At 38.7% G+C, this 23,308-nt stretch overlaps 1 protein-coding gene across 1 annotated transcript in view; it reads left to right on the top strand.

Annotated features, from left to right (window-relative positions):
* COL4A6 (collagen type IV alpha 6 chain) overlaps positions 1 to 23,308 on the top strand; it is an 80,692-nt gene that overhangs the window by 1,495 nt on the left and 55,889 nt on the right. The window contains exon 2 of the mRNA XM_051630608.1: positions 840 to 923. Coding sequence (XP_051486568.1) covers positions 840 to 923 — 84 coding nt within the window. The remainder of the gene's footprint in view (positions 1 to 839; positions 924 to 23,308) is intronic.

Here is a 23,308-nt window from a genome sequence, read left to right as displayed (position 1 = left end):
CTAAATTAAAATGCTAAATTGAATGTTTTTCCAGGACTGTTGCAGTGTTGTCAATAGTATTGCAGGGCTTTCGGCAGCCCAGTGTTTCAAGCCTGTTGAGCGTAGGAGGGAGTGAGTCAAGCTCTCTAGACTAAACTCATGTACTTGACTTTTTTTGTGTACTGTCACACTCTGTATTAGCTGGGAATTAAGATCATTATATAGGGACTTCAGATTTACATAAACCTTATCATTATCCTTGAAATATATACTATATAGTATATAATATATTTTCAGATTAAATCAAAATCCATGGTGGCTTCCTACTATCTTCCCTGCACATCTGTCCTTAGCTAAAAATGCCACCTTCTCTCATTCAGGAGTTTGTCTGTTCTTGTGGCTCAGAGAATGCAGCTTCTTGCTCTTGAAAATTTGTAAGGATCACAAGGTTAAATCTATATTGGTAGTTGTCATTGATGTAGAGGTATTTGGACACCCAGGATGGCTGAAGCACAAGTTCTAACTATTGATTGTGGTCCTAGTTTAATAGTGCATTCAGTATCTCAAAACATAATCTAGTTTTAAGGGTTTTGGTAGTCCTAGAAAGCACTCATCAGCTTGCAGAACAGCACCAACTTGTGTAAATTCACTTGTCCTCAAAGGATTTTTAACTTCTTCTGTCTATTTGGTAATTCTGAAAATGACCCGATTATGGAGAAGTAACTGTATTTTGCCACTTTGCAGCAAGTTCACACAATGAATGTAATGTGTGAAAAGTACTGGAACAAAGCATTTTAATTTAAGATGATCTTCAGCTGACAAATAGTTATTACATTAAATTTAAATATTTTTTTTAATAGGGTGGGAAGAAATCTTACAGTGGGCCATGTGGGGGCCGCGACTGCAGCGCTGGATGCAAATGTTTTCCAGAGAAGGGTGCCCGGGTAAGTTGTTTTGTTTCTTTTCACTAATACAACTAGTCCTTGTGTCTCTTATCAATCTTGTAAAAGATAAATAAATAAACTCCCCAAGTTAATAGCTTTCATTCTCAAGCTAATGATTTCATGAAAAAAAGAAATTATGAAGACCAGCTGCATTACAAATGTCTCTGGCCAAGATTTCAAAAGCTGTTCTAAAGATTTACAAATTGCCGGCTTTGCAATGAGTCTTCAATGGAATCTCATTTCTTTGTGATCTGAGCCCTAGTTCAAAAAAGTCTAATGGTTTTTAAGTAGATTACAACAATTAAAAAAGAAAATCAAAGGAGTGTGGACTTCCAGTACAGATTTTTGGCCAGTTCACTGTAACAGCTTCTGTTTGTTTGTGGAAGCACTTTTGACTTTGGCATTTGTTTGTGAAGGAACAATAACTCTGAATGAATCTAAGCATTTCCCTTTGAGAAGGTCTTTTGTTTAGCTAAAGCCTCTCTCTCTGAAGTCTGCTTTGGAAGAGACTAAATGTTTAAGCAAGGCTTCTGTAAAAATCTTTATTTCTTTTGATTGTATGAAAATGTTAACTTTTCTCAATGCAGCTGGTCTTTTCCTGTCCTAGGGTAATACAGAGCTGCTGACTTCATTCTGGCTTTTATGGCAATGTTAATTTTTGTCCAAACACCATCTACTCAATATTTTCTCTTAAGGTCTCTCAAGTATTATTGTACTTATCAAAATGAATCTTATAGATTAATGGAAATGAAAGGAGGAAAGAGCTGCATTGTAGGTATTTAAAGAATTGACTTGGATGGCTTAAACTGGCAGGAAATACTACTACTTGTATTGTTACATAAAGCAGTTATTCTTGCTGGAATTTTATTGAAAAGTCATTCTCTGAGGGAAAACAAAGTAAATGAAGTCTTATTTAAACACTAGTAATCCTTTTTTTTTTCCTGTGTATTGCAGTGACACAGTGTGGGTAAAATCAAGGCACCACTTTCTAGGACTGAACTGCAGAAAATGTTGCTATTTAGAAATAATCATCAGCATGGACTTAAATGTTCCCTAATTGCAGACAGACTTGAGCGTGAATTCTTAATTGATAACTGATGATGTGTTTGTTCTGGAAGTATATAAATTCTTTCAAATCATCATGTGTCAGGTTGAAAACCTGTCTAAACAGATAAGTGGAAGAACTTTGCAAGGAAGTTCTCAACATAACCTAGAATATGAGCTAAAGCCAATTCCTCAACACCTTTTGTGATTAGATATGGTGAGGGACAGACCTACTTTGGTTCTGGAACACAATATCCTGTAAAAGCTTTGACCTTTAGATAGCAATGAGCATCGTTCTTCTGTCTCTTTACATTCCCAGGCTTCAACTTGATTGTTTGAACTGGCCATAACACTGTTGACCTTGCAGTTTGAGCTCTTGGCATCTCTTTTGTTAAGATGTCACAAAGATTTTAGGCTGTTTTCATTGCTGACCTGAGAACTCATTTGGCTTTTAGCTTGTTTCTTATGTGACCTGTATTGGTAGGCATTTTCAGTCCTTTAAACATGTGTTCCATCCTACTGAGACCTGTCTATGGAGTAAACTGTCTGCTAGAAGTGGTAATCTTTCCCTTTTACAACACTACTTCCATCAAGCCATACTGAGCCTTGCTGACACCTTCTTGGACATCTGCAGGCAGCTACTGGAGTCCTGCCATGCCAGAGGATAAGGAGGTGACTGGCTGAACTGGGAAAGGGGATGGTGTGATTACATATCCTACAGCACAGCTTATTTCTTGGAGAAGACTGTACAGCCTGAGGCAAATTCCTTGGCTTCCTGCCTAGCTTTTCCTCCATTGCAGCAAAACCTTTAAGTTCAGAACAGGCTAATGGCAGATGAGACTTTGCCAATGCCTTGAATCCATATTTTGTTTAAAAAAAGGTTTCAGCTGTCAATTTTGAACAATTAACCAGATCAGAACAAAGCTAAGCTTTCTTTTTAAAAGAAAGAAATTAACTAAAAAGCACAAGGAAAATGACAATAAACTGACAGCTCAATGAAAATAATATAGGCAATGTCCTTAAATGTCCTTCTCCGTGGGTGCAGTTCTGATCAGATCAAGCTGTGATTAAGTAGTTTCTGACCAGATTCTTTAGAAAATCATTTAGGCAATAAAAATGTCAAAAGTGCCTAGGACCCACTGCCTGACTAGTGAAAGGTATTTCTATGGGACAGAGGCATATAGAATCCCCAGATGCTTGTTTTTGCTATACACTGTTATTGCGTATGTAGGATTAAAACAAAAATAATAATAAAAAAATTTTAAGTCTCTGATCTCTATAAAGTGAATTAGCTCTTTGTGGAATAGATTAGGATTTTCTTCAGAAGGAAGGATGTTATAGTGTTTGGCTTGCAGTCACTTAGGGAGTTCTAGCAGAGGGGTAAGGCACATAATTTAAAAGAGTAGGCTGTCATTCCTGGTAGTTGTCCCAGTGGCTTGTGTTAACTTTGAAAAGCCATAATGCTAGCTGGTACCCATTTTAGGCTCTTCACTGAAGTTTAATGTGATTCAATTTACTGTGAAGCTTGCATAAGAAGAAATCTGTTATGGAGGCATCCTTCATCTTAGCCAGCGATTCAGAATTGGTCCTTGTATCTAATGATAAGTTAATGAAAAGCCTGTCTCTGTGTAATTGAGTGGCAAAAATCCTGGGCCATGTTGCAACAATTCTCCCCACTTCATCAGTTCTTACCTTGTAAAGATTTATAGGTAACAGTCCAGCAATTTGTGCAGAAGTCCAGTTCTTAATGAAGAGGTGTCACCTTCACTGAAAAGTCCCAGCTAGGACCTTTTCTTGGAGGTTTTCTCAGAGGTCAAATGGAAAGATTAAACTGAGTTTGTGGCTGTTAATATTTAAACACACAAAAAGATACCTAGTTAATTTTACATGTCATGTGACAGTTTAAGAATAAAGGTAGTAGCAGGAGAAGCCCACCAAACTGATTTTGGCCAGTAATAAATCTTGGAATTTTGCATGTGGTTGTTCAGTTATCCTAAACTGCATTGTTAGAACTTACACTGACTTTAATTTGAAATCTAACCTAATGCTGTGCAAAGGAAATGCTAGGTAGCATCACAGAGAGAATGAGAGTCCCCACCTACAGCTGGAGTCTCTAGATGATCTGTGGGACTTTTAAATCTCTCCCTTCTCCTGTTTGTCTGGCCAGCTGAGAAGCCAGCTGTCAAACTAGCACAAGAAGCCAATTTTTAAAGTAAGTCTTGTGTGATTGTGGGGATGCCTAAATACACCCTGGTGCGTGCAGGCTTTTGGGGAAGGGAGATGGTCTGAACATGGACTTATACTTCTTGAACTCACTTCGGCATACATGTCTCTTTCAGAACAACAACTGAGAGGCAGAAAAAGTGCTTTATATTAGACTATCAAGGACGAGGGAGGGTGGAAAAAGCAATTGTATTAAATGCTGATGTGAGGCAGTAAATGTACATTCTGATGCTAGTCTCTGTCTAGTGAAAGGCTGGATTTCCCATGTGTTGTTTCAATGCAGGAGGGTGTTCTAAAGCTAGAAAGAACATTTTTGGGACTGTCAGAAGAAATTATTATGCTTAAACTGTTGTTTTTCACTCCCCTTTCTAGCTGTTTGATCCACAGTTTATGAGCAGGGATAATGCCCTTTGAAAATGTCGTGCTGAATTGATGGCTGTCTCACAAAGAAATGCACTGCAGATAAGTCAGCAGTAACAAGGAGGGTGTTTCCCTTTTTTCAGAGTTTCAAGGAGCACTAAATAGTAGACGGCCTGTACCATTTCATCTCTGCAGCTCATTTTGCATCTTTTTATGATAGTGTTGGCTTTTTTGTTTTTATATGTTGTCATCTACTTTCAAACACTCACAAAGATAAACTAGCAGGCACAGTCCTTGTTGCATCTGAACCTTCTCCTGTTGCCTGTTCACTTATCTTGGAATTTATAACAATATTAGGGTTTGTTTTAAACTTTTCTCTACATGTGCTGGATCTGTTCAGCTGATACTAATCTTTCATTTTTTTCACTCTAAGTCCTGTCCTCACCTCCCACACCAAAAAAAGAATTTGAAGATAAAAAAAGTTTCCAAGGCTCCAGAGATTACTTGGCAGAGTCTGTGTCCCAGGTGGATTTTAAAACTTAGAATTGCTGTAAATTGGGAGAACTTGATGTTGCCAATTCTGTTTCATTTTTTCCTGTGATATGCGATCATGTCAAATAATGTATTTCTTACACATTGTGTTTTTTAAAGCCCACTAAAATATGATCATATGATCAATTAGAAAAATATTAATAACATTAGAGAACCTCTTTCCTGCCCCAGAAAAAAACCACACAGAGACTATTAATAGCAGCTGGTGTGGTTGGAGGAGTGTTATCTGTAGAATGAGGCACTTGTTTCTGAGGACATGGTGGGCACTTTAAATCAAGTCTCATCTCATGAAGTGAAGGACCACTGGTGTGCATAAGGTGTGCTGTGAAGCCCATCTCCTGACCCAGCCTCGATCAAAAGAAAACCTATTTGTGTACTCCAGACAACACTGCAGTGTGAAGCACAGCACACTAAGAGAGATTGAGTAAGATTGAGAGATTTTGCTGAAAAATGCAGTCAGAATCTGAATTAAAGGCTAGTGTACCCAGAGATACATAAGATTGCACAGGTTTTCTCTACAGTTAAAGTGATGATAATAATCGTAGTGTAAATCATCAGTAGGCAATCAAAGAGTTTTTGGTAGAATTACTGCAGATCAAACACACTAGAAATTATAGATCCCCAGCATCCATGCACTGTGAACAGCATAACCTGAGGTCAGAACTTTGGGTGATTGAATCCAATTGTTATCTAGCATAAACTAATGCCGCATTGGCAAGAGATCTTAGATTAACTTTTGTCTGGAACTAATCCCCTCAACTTAATACTGGGTATCTTGTGATAATTAGTTGAAGATTGGTTGACATTTCTTTGCTATGAAATTGTAATAATTACAACTTGCATTTTTTTTATAATGTTTGCCAAATTCTGCTTTGACTGGTTAAACACTCTAGTTGGAAGAGTTGAGGGATATCCTTATGAAACACAATGTCTTTGGGAGTGTCAACCCAGCAAAATGATTTTTTCTCTTTTGCAGAAGCATTTTACACAAACATATTTGCTAGAGACAGAATTCTGCTAAGCTGTTGGTTCAAACTTTTCTGTGTTTCTATGTGGCTTCCTACTACCTGGTTTGACAAGCACTGTAGGACATAATGATTCCATTTTGATATCCATGACCTGCAAATTGGCCTGCCATACTGATTAAAATCAAACCAAATTATGAGATGTTGACATTTCCTTCAAACTGACAGTGCAAAGATATGACCAGTTCTAAATATTGTCATAGTCTACTAACCATGGGTAATCAGGCTGGTAGAGGTAATACTGGGATCATGGTGCAGTTGTTTTTATAAAGAACTTTTAACATCCAATAGAAGGAGGGGTGCACAGTAGCAAATACACTAAATTCATATATAGGGACATAGAATCAGTTCTCTAGTTAGTGTGAGCTCAGAAAAGGAAGTCAGATAATTCAGGTGGGAACAGAATGTTGCTTAATTCTAGAGTGTGGTGTTCATCATCATCCAATTTAAAACATTCTGTGAAGCCATGCTTCCTGCCTTTCTCTCCTTGTTACCTACAAGATTTCTTTCCAGTAACTTTCTTCTTAGAATAAGTACAGCTGATTATTTTTTCCTGTTGCAAAAGAACACAAATTTTGGACTAGATTACATGTATGTTTTGCCATAATTTTTTATTTCACCTTCAGGCTTCTCCAAATGTTACTGTAGGTTCTTCCTTTCCACTTGCATTGTAGAGGACCTCCAGTCCAACTACTGTTCTGTGGTCTTTGAAAATGCTTTTTTTAAAGTCTTGTATCCAAACCTTAGGTACTTGAATCTGGTAGACATGCTTGGCCTCAGTATTTTTCCCTCCTTTGGCTTTCACAGTTCCTGTCTCCTGTGTTTCTATTTGTTCATTCACTGTCTCAATATGGTGAGTTGCTTTCCTTTCTCTCCCCCTGCCAGCAGCTGTATGTCACACTGGACCTGTAAAAATGTCCTTACAAATGTCTTACTGTCACCTTACATGCAGCAGTGTCAGAAGCCAATGTCCTATTTTTAATGAAGTCCTCCTTTTCCATCCTTGACTTGTCTCTTTCTGCCAGATTATAACCGGTTTCTGACATTCTCTACAGTGTCTCTGAATCTGTTTCCTTCCTGTCTACACGTCAACAATTCACGTCACTTTCTTCTGGCTACATCAGAAGAAGCTAGAATCTCCTTTCTGACTGCTGTCTAGAAATACAGCTTATAAACTATTGTCCTGACCTCTCATGTCATTGTCTTTTTATTGTCTTTTAGTCATATTTGAAGATGAAAGATCTTGGACCTTTGTGTATGTCTACCTCATGTAACTTGCTCATTCTGTCCAACTTCTCTCCTTGCCTCATTCTTCTTTCAATACCAGCTGATTGTGCAGTATCTTAGGTTGAACTCTGAGGTGGACTGACTGGACTGCAGCATAACTGGGTATGCACAGCACCTTAGGAAGGCAGGCAGGTTCAGCCAGCAATCAGACCTTTCTCCTCCAAATGTGAATGTAAGACCTATACTTTTAAATTATTTTGATGTGTTGCAGTTTTGACAATATTGGAGTACTTTCACCCTTAGTATAAACGGGTCATAGAATATATGTAAATGATGTATAATTCTTGTTCAAATCCCCCTCTGGTTAAACAAATAAAGTGCCATCATTTTATTTGGGAAGGGGATTATTTATAATGTTGAAAAATCTGGACCATCTGTTCACTGTCATTAAGAAGTTTTGGCAATATTTTGAGAGAAAATGAGGTAATAGTTAAGTCAAACAACTTACGTGCCAGCTGCTTTTTTAACAGCTGCCAAGATTTTTTTTTTAAATAATAAAAACTAACATTGCCAAATCCAGCATTAAGCAATTATTGTACATGTCCTCCTGACCCAACCTAAGCACATTGAGCCTAGCCCTCTAATGAGAACCACACCATATACTAACTAAAATAAAACAGATCTCATTGCATTTGAAAGTATCCTTTATGCAATGGGTATCAAGACCAAACCTGTTCATTCATACAGTCTTACATCATCTCTCATCATCTCGAGTACATTTGTGAAGACGACTTGAGGTGACAGGCACCCATCTTTTCTCACTTACAGATCACAGAATTCAGTAATGGTGAACAATTGTATTTTAACAGGCTAACCAAGGAGTTCCAGGTAGCAAATCATGTTTCCATTCTTTCACAGTTTGGCCAAACAGATGTGTGCACTAAATGAGGTTAAATATATTCTAGGAAACATAACCCATTAAGAAGACTTCCACAGCTTTCAAAACTAATCAGAAACTAGAGCATTGTTGTATCATCAGGGTGGCTGAGGTGACTCTGTGACCTGACACTGTTTCTAAATCGGCCTGCAAGGGCAGCGTATTTTGTAATTGCAGTGGGGACCTGTGTTTACTTTAAAAATCAACCAGAACAGGGGTCCTCAAACTGTGCTCCATAGAGCACTTCCAGATGGCCTGGAAAAGCCCAGCAAAGAAGTATTTGTCACTGTTCAAGTAGTTGTGCTTCATGTGAATTGTAACCCAGGATTTTAAAGTCTTTCCATTGTTTTGGGAGCAAACAGAGCATTTAAAAAGCTCCTTGCTCCATCATTCAGTGCTTTGAGTTGTCTTAGCTTGAGAAGTTATGTAGCCTCATTATACCAAGTGAATATCTTTACTCTTTCTCCTTTCTTGACTGAGAGGAAGTCTCTGGTTTCCTCAAATTGAACTTCACAGAAGTAAGGTGTTACTGGTATGAATTTAAGTTGAGACAACCACTGAAAGTGTCATGGTCGGCTGGTGACAGAGTCAGATTGCTCTGCCATGAACTGGGATATGTCCTTTTCATCCGAAGATATAGTAAACTGTGATAGTCCTTGTTCTGATGCTGGCAATGTGAGCTGAGGATACAGGCATCTTGCCTTGGGAATAGATACTTTATAATTTCTTGTTTGTACAAGCTGCCATAGCTACTATTGGTAATCTGGGTGGGTAAAGTACTGTTTCCCTTGAAGCCAATGCCATCACTCCCACTGATTTCATTTTATGTATGTAGACAGATGGGAAGACAGATCCAGACTAGCCTTCTCCCTCCTTTGGAGCCTTGCCATGACTGGCCTTCTGATCTAGCTTTGTATATGTGGCACTTTCTCCAAAACCAAAAATGACAAGCTGTGCTACAGATTTGATCCATACGGACAAACCAGAGTTCAACAGCAGTTTCCTAGTAACCCCTCCTGCTTCCTAAATACTGGAGAGTAAAATCATCCCCATATCCAAATTTTGTGTTTATAAAAATTGTTAGCTCTTTCTTGACTATAATGTTTGACAAATCTGAGGTGTTTTACTTGCCATATAACTCCTTAGAACAGGACTAATATTGACCTTTTATTTTCTTGTTGGTTTTTGTTTTTGTTTTTTTTTCACAGTAGGTGAAAAGTTGTAAATGTTCTTAAAATTGTTTTCTGTCAGCCACTTCACCTTGCAGTCAGAAAGGTAAATAAGAATTCCTGTAGGAAGAGAAACTCTCCAGTGTCCTTCCCAGGACAGGAGAAGTAAATGTTAATGTGAGTCTGTGGAACATATGAGTATCCAGTTGGACTTTTGCTTAGCAAAAGCTGTAGGGTTTTATCTGATGATTCCTGAAAATGTCTCAGTTGAAAAGAGATTGCTAATGCCTCCTTACATTGGAGAAGTGGCACAAGACTTTGCCTTTCCTCTCCAAGCAGCTAACAGACAAGATGTAGTAACTTATATCCTACCTTGACATTACTCAATTGGCATTTTCTTCCATCACATTCTGTATCTTTCATGTGTGGGATTTGCCTCCTAGACTGTGTCTTAGTAGCATTTTTCTCTAGAACAGGTTCTCTTTAATATCTTATTTTCTTCATACCTCTCTCCTCTCACCCTATCCCCAAACTTTCCTATCTTCTAATTAAGTGTGATTGCTTCAGAATATTCCTGGTAGTAATTATTTTTTTAAGTTTCTTAAAATAAGAAGAGGCAGCCTTTGCAGAAGCAAGAGTTGTCTTTAAAAAGTTTCCTCTGGCAGTAAGTGAAAGGTATGACAGAGATTTGCAGTGTGATCTCTTGAGCAAGTCACCCTCTCGGAAACAGAAGGATCACAGAACCAGTCTATGAGCAAGGCCCAGTTCTAAGAAATTTGGCTGGCAGGTTAGAAGCCAACTCATGAGCCAGGAAAACAGCCGACAGCAGGGATTACTACAAAGCAAACTTAATTGGACAACAGCTAGGCAGGAAGTACGCCAGTCATGGAGCCTGCAGCCAGATAGAGCACACAATGAAGATGGTTAACCAGGCAAAACTGTGTTTGTACTGGTAAAAGAGGCTGTGGTGCCAACTGGCTGGAAGTAAAGCCAAATGCATGGGTTCCCCAGGCTAGCTGTCAATCCCTGTTATTTTGGAAAAATGTGCAATATTTTTGGTGTGAATCGCAGCTTTTCCTGGTAGGAAGTAATAGATTTCAGAAGCTACGGGATCATCCTGACATTTCTCAGCTTTTCATGGTGTGTAAGGTTGAAAAGCTGTTTGGAGGTAGTTTTCTTTATTCAGAAGAGAAGAGGATGTGCATCTACAGCAAAAAAAAAAAGAGTAGGTCCTGTGAAGTAACTGTATATTAATGTTTCTTTTTTACTCTGGTATCTAATGCCTACTGTGCCTTTAATGGAAATAACCAGGCATTCTCTGAGTTTGGAAAAGGTAATGCAAGAAGAAAAACAAACCCCAAAACAAACAAACAAAAAAGACAAAACAAGCAAAACCCAGCAAAGCAAGAAAGAGTCTGAATCACAATGTCATGTATATGCATCATTGGTTCAAAAAATTGTATTTCAAAATTAGTTTTTATTGCTTAAAATCATCTGAAAGATTAGGAATGTGTTACCTGATCCCTCTGTATGACTCCTGAAAATCTTAGTCCATGACTAAGCTTCATCAGCATTATAAAGGGTTATTAGAATAAATGCAAGAGCCTGTTCATGACTGGTGGGCAAGGAGAACAGTGAGGTGTCTCTTTGTGAATGAGGAACATGCATAATTTCACAGCTGTCTAATGTGAAGCTGATTTTATGGGTGACATATTTAATACTTTTTGACATTTTGTGGAATTGCCAAGATAGGAGACTGGGAGGACTGAGTTGTACCAGGTGTCATTCAGTTACTTGTTTTGGAAAAAGGAACATTTTAATAGTCTGAAAAGTAGCCTAGATACAAATGTCGTTATTAATAATGAATGATTGGGGGTGGAGGGGGGTGGAAAAACTGTCTGTTTAAAAAATCAGTAGTGCTGCCAAAACAAATAAACAAAAAGTAAAAGTAATTTTAAATGTCTGGTTTAAATCCATAACAAATACATTACGAATTATGCACAACTTCGAAGGACTAGGAAAAAGAAATATCTGATTGTCTCTTGTACTTCTTTAAAATTTTCAAAGCAAAGCTCTCTATTAAAATGACTCGGTGTGTGGTGAATTCTCAGTGTACAGTAAATTAAAAAATTTTTAGTACCTAGTGCTAGCACGAAGGGTGTAACGGGTCTGTGCTTAATTTTGTCTTTTGAAGTTCTGTAAAGCTTTTAAGACAGAGATCTCTTGGATTTGTGTTCATATCCAAACTATTCTGCTGAAACAGTATGGCAGAACTTGTCCTGCTTTTTAGTCAAGCTGTGCCCTGTCCATCTGCTCCTGAAGCTGGGGTGTGTATTACCCCAGTGGCAAATCCAAATTTGTTTTGCTCTCATCTATATTGCCAGACCAGCAACATCTGCCTGCTCGTGTGTCTGGGTATTTCCATTTCCTGTGAGGTTCCAAAAGCACAATCAAAATTTTTAAATGTGGAAAAAAAAAATAACAAATGCATCAGCCAGGGTATTCTTGCTATAGCTCTTTGCTGTAAACTGCTGTACTTTAGGAATAGATTTTAGTGTAAAAGTACTGGAAGGTCTCAGAGTAGACACAAAGAGCCCACGCTCTGCAAGTCAAGGTCACTTTATATAGTGTATTTTCAGACTGTATTAGACATCATGTAGGTCATAGAACCAAAAAAATATCTTTAATCTGGGCATCCTGTCCCCCTGTAGTAGCAAGATTTGTAAATAGTCGTGTTCAGTAAAGGCTGTGGGGTTTTTTTGTTTATAATTAATCTTTGTAACTTGGACCCTTAACTGCAGTGATAGCTGGTTTGGATTGATGGACAATGACATCACTCTCAAAAGTGCAGAAGTTATAGCTTGTGTACTTTGACAGATACTTCCTGGGACATGAGCAGCATATGAGCTCCCAATGCTTTGGAGCAGTGCAGTAATGCTCACCCTCAGCCCTTTCTGGGAATCACAGTGCATGTTTACCAGTAATCTTGTCATTGCAAATATGGTTTAATGTAGTCCCACAAATATATGGAGGACTGCTTACCCTGTCATCATGACTCACACTTGGTGAACAGCTGGAATGTAAATCAGGGTATTCTTATATCAAATATAGGCAATGGGTATTTTCTAGCAGATTTTTAAACAGGTTTTGTTTCTTCTTTGTGAAACGTGGTTTCCCTTGATGGTTACTGACTGTGCTGGCCATTCTGAATACCTACATGATGTTGTTGTGGCATTTCTTTTAATGACTGAGGATCCCAGCTGAGATGGGAGATGTCCTGCATTGCAGGGCAGTTACCAACATACAGTAGGAAACAGTTGGTGCTCCAAAGTGCTTTCACTCTGCAAGAATTACTTTAGTTATGCATTTTCTCAAGTTCTAGTTAAGAAATCTGTCACTTACTCAACTGTATTTTCAGGAAAATATGTGACAATAGAAATTCTTTTGAAATAAACCACTCAAAAGTTAAGTACTCTGTACTCCTTAATAAGAGTTAATAAATTATTCTGGAATACATTTTCTCTCCAAACTTAGTGACATGTGAAAGAGAGCAGAAGAGTTGTTCACGTCTCATTTTAATTAGGGCATGTCTTGTAGTACAAAATGTATTTGGAGTGTATTAACCTTTGGAAAATCCTTAGTAATGGAACTGTAGCCTGGTCTATCTCACAGCAAATTCCAAATAAATAAATAAATAAATAAATAAAGTCTGCATGCAAAATCAAGGCAGCAGGTGGTCATTCCCTGTGTAAGTCCAGCTGCACTTGAGCTGTAAATCCAAAAGCATTACAAAACTAGCAACAGGACACCCAGTGGTTCCTTGTAGGCTTGGATCAGTGTTCCTGGGACATTAAAGGAAATTTTCCTAAGATTTAATGTTTTGTCTTGAAACAATACATGACATAAGTGTTATCTCCAGGCTTTTTCCAGAGCAGTGAATTAAGCTCACTTGTTTTTCTAACATCAGGACTAAAACCTGAACTAATCTATTCTAACCATTCCCTTCTTTTTTATCAGCTGGAATATGTGTTAACTCCTGAGAACATTTGGATTATATGTTCTGCTTACAGTGGCTTTATTTTGTGCACTGGCTGACAAAAAGCAGTCAGGCTTTCCTTCACAGTGTTAATGTAGTTGCCGTATTCTGCATTATTGTTTCCTGCAGGAGTACTTGTCAGGTGTACCTGTACCATATTTAGATGTCTCTAGATTTATTTACACTGATAAGAGAGTATCTGCAGTAAGCAGTGCTCTGGCTCTGTCACATGCTTCTGTTGGTACCAGTATTAGGAGCTTTAGTCTATGCTGAAGAGGAAAGGTTTGTTCCCTTGGTGTTACTAAGGAATTTTCCTTCAGCTGTAACGAAGCCAGGATTTTAATTTTCAGACCTTCAAAGCAAATTGCTTTCAGGCTTCCAAGAATGACTGCTCAGCCAACCACTTATGTAGACCATTTTATGTGAATTTTGCATAAGGGAAGCAGTTTCAGGAGAAATACCTCCTGATGTATTTTTCTTCACACTTGTTTAGAAGAAGCTGTGTGAATGCTTTGTAGGGTGTTGGCAGGGTGTTATAGCTGAATGAATTGCATTTCTGGAAACGTGATCACCTTTGCAAAATTAAGATCTAATTTATTTTGCAAATGATACTTAATTGTAACTCTGCTGAGTATATGTGGCATCTCAGAACAGTGTCCATCATATTTCACTGACTTCCAGTGCAGGGCATTACCCTTGGAGGAGGTTTCAGGAACAGCTCTGTGAGCTGGCTGCTAGAAATACCCACAAGTTCCTGATGATGAACTTTTGGTTACTTGAATGACTTCAGAGAAGTGAAGATTTTCTCTTCAGTAGATGGACAAACAGAAATGGGCAGGGAGAAGGAAGGAGCACTGTTGTTTTGTTTTGTTTTTTCCTTGCATACTGTATCACAGTGTAGTTTGCCCTGGAGAAGAAAACAAGCTGTGTGTCCCTCAAGGGTGGTGAAGCTTGAATGGTCCTTCCATCTTGTGCAACAGGCTTCTTGGAAACCTCCAGATATATGATCTTTTCCAGACCTCCTCTGTGAGTAGCACAATTCTGCCGTGTTCCCAGGCTGTGACTTGCAGTGTCACATCAGAAGAAACATTTAAAAGTGGTTTCCTTTCCCTTGCAAAATGGGTTTGGGATTTTTATTGTTATTTCATAACAGTCTTGATGACTTCTGAGGAATTGTGGTGCTTGTTGTATCTATTTCAATGAAGTTTCAGTGTTCAAAGACCTGCAGAGGAAAATGCAGTTTACACAGTGTTTAATTTTTTCTCTTTTCTTCCATCTTACACTTTTTCAGTAAATGCATCTCTTGTCCCAAGGGAAGTTGAAGTGGGAGTGTATTTAATTAAAAAAAATAACATCCTTGTTAAATAATCCTGCACTTAATTAAATTTCCTCTGTTTTAACTGGACATAGAAACAAATAACTGTGACAAACAAAAATAAAGATTCTTGAGGAATACTGACTTACCTCTGATAAGAACAGTCTGGCATATAAATAATTCTTTTTCACTTATGCTTTACTAATAAAGCTAAGCATTTGGTTCACATTTCCTCTTTGTACTTTGGGGTTACTTATAAATAAAGCCTAATAGATTAAAAATATTTGACTTAAAGCCTAAAGCCCTGTTTGTAGGATTTTTTTTAATCACTCTTTTGCTGTATGTTAGAAAGCATATGGTATAACTGATTTCTGCCTAGTAAGTACGTGAGTACAAACAAGTATTGCAGTTCTCTATTTGGTAATTGTGAAAATACTGAAAAAACCCTTAGTTACCAGTTTCCACATAGTTAATAGTACAGCTGCAGTTATTATCTTGGTAGCCAGATACATTAATAGGGATTGTCTCCAGGGCTTCAGACTATGGCCATAAAATTCTTAGAGGACCTGGCAAAAGTTACCTTGGAAAAGTTGTTTCATGTTTCTGTGACTGCTTCCATCTCCATTTTTTGCCGGTCTCAGCTGTTTATCCTCAGGCTGGCTGGATTGTCTTCAGGAGCATTGTTCAGAGACTACCTAAGGCAGCAGTGCATGACCTGGCAAACCCATTATAAGGTCATCATAAATACAGGTAGCTTGTAAGTCCCATCAGTGCTCATTTCATACAAGTTGTCTTTAGAGGTAACCTGCAGCTGCTTCTACTTCCTGCACTGGTTATGCTATGCAACTGCAAGGGATGTTGAGTTTTGTGGTTCAGGCTAGAAATGTGGACCTCTCCTTTCCAAACTGCGTGGGCTCGGTATTTTCCTTTGTACACTCAGATTTACCTAAAGCCTACAGCTAGGCAGACACGTACATCTGCCTGCTTGGATTGTAGCTGAGTGTAGGCTTCAACTTTGAATCAGGTCTACACTCAAAATACAGTGTTGATCTATCATATATATTTGCTACTTGAAAAGGCAGAGGGCATTAACAGAGTTTATCCTGGTCCTGTTTGAGGATGGTAATCCCTAAAAAGGGAGCTGCAGTTCCTCATAAATCTGGATTTTATGTTTCTGGCCTGGCTTTAGAAAACAAGTTGAATCATGGACACACACACTGAAAAACTGGCTTTTTCAATGGCAAATTACCATCCCCAGAAGGCTGACTAGCCCTGTTCAAGATACGTGGCAGTGTAAATAATCTACTTTCTGCCTGTCCTACTTGTTATTTTGTAAGTTAATCCTCTGGGATATTAAATGGAAGTTGATTCACTTCAACAAAGAGTTTAAATGATTTTTCACATACTTATTTTACATCTGGAAATTTTGGTCTGAGAACAGATGTAAAGCAAACTATGAAAAGGAGAGTTAGGAGACTTTTATGCTTCCATACGATTCCTAGCTGCTTTTCAATCTCCTCAGCGGATCAGCAATAGAAATACCCCCTGTAAAGAAGCTGCCTCTCTTCAGTGTTTGATTAGTTAAGGAGCACTGTGACCAATGTGGTTTTACTGTATTACTGTTTCTGGGATATGAACACTTGCATGCAATAAAGCTCTGACAGAATTATTGTCTTTTCATCCTGTCTCAAATGACAAGGCCACACAAAAAAAGGTCTGATTTTATGATGAATCAAATTATTAATATTTTTTTAAATGAATCAAATTAATACAAGAGGTGGGAGAGGAAACAAATTGATACTCACCTTTCAGTGGTCTCTTCCTGAAGGAGAGCAACAAGAAATGAGAAATTTCTTCTGGGAGGAAATAGAATGGTTTTTATGCCTTAAAAATTTTGGCTGTTCTTAGTCCCATCTGAATTGTCTTTAGCAAATACTTCTTGTGACTTTGTCATGAGATTTTTCAGAACACTCTAAGAAGAGTTCTGCAATTGAAGAGAATTGAGTTCCTTGCTCCAGATAGTAATAGGTTTGGATCTCTTGTCTGTGGTCTTTTGCTGACCTGTTGTGAGAGAGGTAGTTATTTCCTTTCTTCTGACTGAACAGTAACCAAGGAGTGCCCCTTCTGCCAGTCTTCTTCAGGGAGTGGTAAGAACTCATCACTTGTATTCTGTTGGGATCTCCCATTTGAATGTCCCTGCCAATTCAGTGTGTGCTGCTGCTGTCACTTGCAGTGTTATCTGTTACTCTTTTTATTTCCTTTCCCACAGCAACGAGGATAGTATGTTCTATTGTCACCCCTCATGAAAAGAGGGGAACTGGATCAGCTAGGTAGTGTTGAGTTCACACTGAGAGCTGAGTACAACCAGAATGCACAGGGGAAGCTTTTCAGCACTGCTGGTGCTAAGTTATCTTGTCCTCTAGCTCATATTCTGAAAAGAGAGTCTCCAGGTATGTGAGCTCTCAGTGTTGTAAACAATAAGAAGAGCTGTAGGGAGACATGGAAGCTTACAAAGTAAGTAAAAACAGAGGAAGGCTGAGAGAAGGGGTAGCCTGCTTTGCCTGCCATTGCTTGTGTTATCTTCAGCATTAGTTGTCATTACCAGATGCAGAAACATGAAAACAAGCTGAGGACAATCAGAACATTGCAGGATTAGGTCTTTAGCAGAAACTTTTCTTCAAGCAGCTAATGAGCATGTTTGAAGTTGTTTAGTTTTAAAAGTTTTGACTTGCGGGTCCTTCTTTGAAGTGAATAGTGAGCCAGTCCTTCAGCAAGCAGAGTATCCTGAGTGTGGCAGTATTTGGTTTGTGTGGGGATACATGAGGCACAACAACATCTTCTTTTGTTGCCTGCTATTGGTAGTTTTCCTCTTTGGCAGTAAAAAGGAGCATTTGCACAGGAAACTTGTGTCAAGAGCTTTTAGGAAAAGGTACTGCCAGGTGAAAGGAGGTTGCAAAATTGGACCTTATGCACATGTGCTCTTCAGAGTAAATCCTTCCTCTGTTGCTATACATTACGTTATTGGTGAAATATATCAGCAAATGTTTATAGTCAAGGACAGTTTGTACTAACACTGTGTCATGCAACTAATCTGTTTACATTATAAATAGGGAACGCTAAGTTAGCTCCATTTGCCTCCAGATGCAAGCATCTTATTAAATATTTATGCATGGACTAGACTGTTTACTTTGCACCTCATAGTATAGTTGTATTGGGAAGATCCAGAACACCTGGGTTTTAGTGAAGTCTTAAGGAAAGTTTGCTTCAACTTTCCAAATTAAGGACTAAGAGCTCACTGAATTACTGAGTATATGACAGGAGAGTTTTAAATGGAGAAGCATCGGTTCTAGAAGTACATTTCTAAAATTGTGATTAACAAAATACTGATGAATACCAGCTCTTGATGTAACTCTTGTTCTGCTGCATTCCAACAGTTCTTAGAGAAGATAAATGGTATCAGAAATATCGGAGAGATACCAGAGTTTCTCCTGGTTTAGGTTTGTTGGAGGTCTGTTCTTTACACTAGTGAAAACCAGTTGCTAGCATTAAGAAGTCACTTGGCTGACTTGACTGATGCTACTCTAGATGTATGTAAAAAAGATAAATGAATGGGGTCCTGCACCACGGTGTTACTGGTATGCTGGCTCTGTAAAGCATCCTTTTTCTTTCTTAAGAGAGGCTGTAGATCCAGCCTCCTTTCCATCTTTAGGCATAACAATACATATGTAATCTGATATCCAGAAGTAGAGACTAGTGTGAGAACAGTTTCACTGACAAGGCAGGAAGAAGCTAAGAGCCTGAATTTATTTTGCAGAGGATAATCCAGTTTCCTGGTGTTGAAGCACTGTTGCCTGTGTGTTTAACAGCTGTATCACTTGAAGAAACGTCTAAAAACCTTAATGTTCTTTAAACTACAAAATTGTGAGTGAAAAACTTCACTCATCTGTAGAACAAAAGCTGTAGGTATTAAAAGTGAAAGCTAGTTATTTATGTGTAATCTTCCTAGGTTGTGTATTATCCTAGAGATAACTGGGGAGCACTAGTCTTAAGGCATCAGCAGTGGTTTTAATGTGCTCTCTAATCTTGCTCAGTCTGTACAACACTGCAAGTGTTAAACTGTCCAGTTATTTTGCAAATCTAGCAAGAGCTCGTCTGATCAGCACTCACCTCCAGCAAATATCTGCTCACTTCAGCATGAGCTGCGAACAAACAGGAACATTAACTGTTTCTCTTGAATGTGGTGGCTTAGGGTCTCAGGCAGCTTTGAGTGTAAATGGCCTCTGAACAAATTTACACACACTTTTAAGATCTAGTGCCCTTTGCTTATTCCTAAATGCCACTGCATATCAGGAGCTCCTTAGTCTAATTCTTTCTAAGCACAACTCGCTATTCAAGTTACAAATTCTGGAGGGTTTCCAAAACCATAGCAAGCACCACTTGCTTGTCAGAACTAGTAGGGTTTACTCTTTTTTTGCTAAACATATAGCATTTGTTATGATTTTAGCTTTATGGAGTTAATATTTTAACCACTGTATTCCAAGAAAGAAGGAGCCTTATTCCTGCAAGATGAAGAATTAATTAAATGCAGTTATGACTAACCATGTGCTTTGCTTTTTTCTGGTGAGTCTTTCTGAGCTAATGCTTCCTGTGTTTAAATTAATCTCCAAATATTTTGCAAAAGATTTGAAAGTAAGCAAAACCTACAGTTCTAGGTATGTACTCTTAAAATCTGCTTTGTCCCTGTGTTTGGATAGGATTTAAGAGTTGTTTGTGCTGTATAAAATTTGCATTCCAGTCTAAAAAAAAAAAAGTATATTTACAAATTGTCTGCTAAGTTTAGTTTCCTGCCACACAATGCACTGTTTGAGATACTATTTTCTCAATATGTCACAGAATCACAGAATGGAAAGGTTGGAAGGGACCTCTGGAGATCATGTCCAACCCTCCTGCCAGAGCAGGACCACCACAGAATCTGGGGCAGGTCACACAGAAACACATCTAGATGGGTCTTGAAAGTCTCCAGAGAAGGAGACTCCACAACCTCTCTGGGTAGCATGTTGCAGTGCTCTGTAACCCTTACAGTAAATAAATTCTTCCTCATGTTGAGGTGGAACTTCCTGTGTTCTGGTTTGCATCCATTGACCCTTGTCCTGTCACAGGGCACAAAAAAAGCCTTGCACCAAAGAATCTCAAGTATGTAAGTTTAAGTGGCCTCTACCCTAAAGCTGACTCTAGGCTTGGAATGGAGTGAGGCAGCACACAGCTGTCCATACATGACCAGGTGGTGCTCTCAGAGCATGCAGGCTCTCAACAGAGTAAAGGAGCCATAAAAATACCACAAGAAGCTGTGCAATGTCCTATTTCTAATCATTAGAGCATGGATCAAGTTTTAGAATTCTTTGACCCTTTTATGATGCTGAACATATGTGAATCACATAATATGAATAGACTTAAAATCAGTGGTGCAAGATATCTTCAAGGCATTATTTTCTCTCCAAGTGGTGGCCTGCTAATAGCTAAGTACAGGTGGGGATCTGATCTCTCCTGCTTTTGTGGCAGGCTGCTGGACTTGGAGATACTTACAAAAAGAAAGATGCCTTTGAAGCTGCTGCTATTTTGAAAAGGAAATGCACTTCATATATTGCCTCAGTGGAGAGGAAAAGAAAATAGGTTGTGTTAATGGTTAGTTGTTTCTTTAACAAATAAAGTATGAGCTGTTAACAGTAGACTGGTGTATTGTTAAACAAAAACCTGCTATCAAACCAAATAATGCCTATTTGATACTGGTGCATCACAATCTGAAGAACAAAAGTTTCCCAGATTTTTCTCTGCTTGCCGTTGTATCCAGTAACAAAAAGACAAGGGAAATGTACTTTTATTTGTTCAGCAAAGGCAAAATTTCTGGGTAGTTAAATTTGACTTCCCCAGGGTAGAGTATCTGTTATTCCATTTGACTGTTAAGAGCTTTAGAAAAAAATTGTTTCTGGAAAGGAAAGAGAAGATGCTGGAGCTTTTTAGACTTAAATCCCCATGTTCAGGATATAAGTTCTGTGCTTGGACACATCCTCTGTGAGAGCTGGGAAAAGGAAACCTAGGCTTCACAGCCTGCCTTTCCCAGGATCACCTGTGAAACCACCATTCAGAATTTGTGTGCCTGTTTCTTGGCTTTATCATTTGGAGCAATAGTACAAGCAGGGAGGTGGCCACCAGATTCACATAAAAACCAACCAGCAAGAGTCTCCGGTACACATCCTCAGTTCTTAGTTTCATGGTTACCACAAGTTGAGACCCTTCCCTCACCTTACCCTGTATGGTTGATCAACTGTTATGAGCTTCCCTTGTTTGTACTCCTCAGTCTGTGCTGCAAATGGTGAACACTATAGCTCTGCCTCCTCTGGATTTCTTACCATCATCTTCTTTCTTGTATTTTTCAGATTCCTTTTCCTTTATTCTGCTTTTAAGCCTTGGCCCTTTAGCTATTCATTTTCCTCTTAGGCTTTGGTTGCAGGGCTGACTTTCCAGTCCATGACAGATGTAAGACAACATTTCTGCTGATTCTGATTCTGCCAAGCAAAGATCAGCTGTGCTGGTAATAGCAGTGGCAGTGAAGCAATGTTGCATATAGGGCCTGATGCTCTGTCTCTGGCATGAGGTTTATACCTCACTTAAGTCATTATTTTCAATTATTGATATTGGTGAGAAGACTGGAGTCTTCATATGATCTAAAACTGCATAGAAGCAAATGTTTATTCAGAGATCCAGATACAGAAAATGCAATAACTCATGTTCACTGTTTTGCTGTTCTTGCTGGGTAAAAGTTAGGCCTTTATAAATACCTCCTAGGGTTACAAACAATATAATCTTGTGTCTGAAGGAAGCTGGTATGTATATGTGTGGCTGAGGGCACAGCTTGTTGCATACTATGCAAATACAGGGTGGTTTCAGGCTTTCCTATGGAAAAACATTGCTGCAGATAGTTGTGGTTTAACTGAAATGGGAGTCACTTCATGAAGAAGGGAAATACAAAGCCAGTTTGTAGCAGTGATCAATAGAGGATTCTTTTTTTTCTCTATTCATTTAAAGTATTTTCCTCAAACAGTAATCTAAGGATTGTTCCCTAGCTGATGGCTCTAGGGAAAGAGCTTAGAGTAGTTTATGTAGCTAAACAGTGGCTGTTTTGGCTGCAAAAGGAGCACTGGCAGCAACTTCCAAAGAGTCCTGAGTCTGTGCAGACCAGATCCGCTTCCAGTGCTTGTCCTCTCAGGGTTTCTGGGGGTTTGCAAATTTTTTATGAGCTTCTAGGAGGCTTTTTGCAGATCTGAGTCAGTTTTGGTTCCTCTAAAATGATGTGTCATCATGTTGGCGTGCAGTAACACTATTCTTTGATGTAGTAGGACGATGCTGGACCAAAGCATCACTGCATTGTGGTGTACTGGGCCCCATTTTGTTATCTTTTGTTAGCAGAGTTTCCTGTCTTCAACAAACCCCTAAAACTGACTATAATGTGAATTTTGTGTGTCTCAGGCCTTAGATAATTCCTGTTATTCACTGGACTCTGAGTGCAAAATACAATGAGACATCCAATATCATCTTTCAGACTAGTATGGCTACATCATCATAACTAATAAAAGCTAGAAGAAGGAAGAGGGAAGAAGCTGGTGAGCTGCTTTGGAAATAGTGGGCTGGTTATTGTCTGCCTAAACCTCCCTAGGCCTGCGTGCAGGACACCACCAGTCAGGTTATCCTGTCATCATATACAGATCGCTGATTGTCACACACCAGTGTTTGTGATCTTCAGCACTGCTTCCTTCTGCCTCTCATCAAGGCCCAATGAGCACAGACCGTGACAGGTAAAATCTTCTTCCAGACCTCAGATGCTCCCATACAAAGAGCTATGCTTAATCCCTGGCCTAGTGTGTAATTTAGTAATCTGCATGGTCATGAATTCCAGGGATATATGGGCAGGAAGCGCAGAGCAGTGTGGGTAGCAGGGCAGGCCTACGGAGTCATTTAAGTCTTTGTTGTATTGTGTAGCAAGGGATTTTGAGGACAATGAGACCTGTCTGTCAAAGATTAAGCAGACTGGAAGTGTAGTTTATACCAACAAATGAATGAAGCTTTTTGGAGTGTTAATACAGCCACATAGTAAATGTTGAAGGACTTAAACATACAATTTATGTGATGACAAGCAACATTGGAATTAATCATTTATTCTATATACATTAGTCAGTGGGAATTCAAGTAGGTGAAGAGTTCATTTCCGACCTTATCTTGATCAATATGCAACACTTATTAAGAGAAATAAAAAATCCTGTTTTTTTTTCTCTCCTTGACTTTGGTTTGAAGTTATTTTTTACTAATTGCAGTTTATTCTCTGACACTGCCTGGTAAACCAGCCCCTGACTGACTGGCGCTTCTTGTTATCAGGCACTGCAGTAAAATTTCGCCTGGACCTGCTCTGCTTAAGCCTCTAGAGATAACGGGAATCTTGCCAAAT

The sequence above is a fragment of the Apus apus genome, chromosome 12 (genome assembly GCF_020740795.1).
Source record: "Apus apus isolate bApuApu2 chromosome 12, bApuApu2.pri.cur, whole genome shotgun sequence".
Lineage (NCBI taxonomy): Eukaryota > Metazoa > Chordata > Aves > Apodiformes > Apodidae > Apus > Apus apus.
Note: the sequence above shows the minus strand (reverse complement) of the source record. Positions and strands in the feature narration are given on the sequence as shown.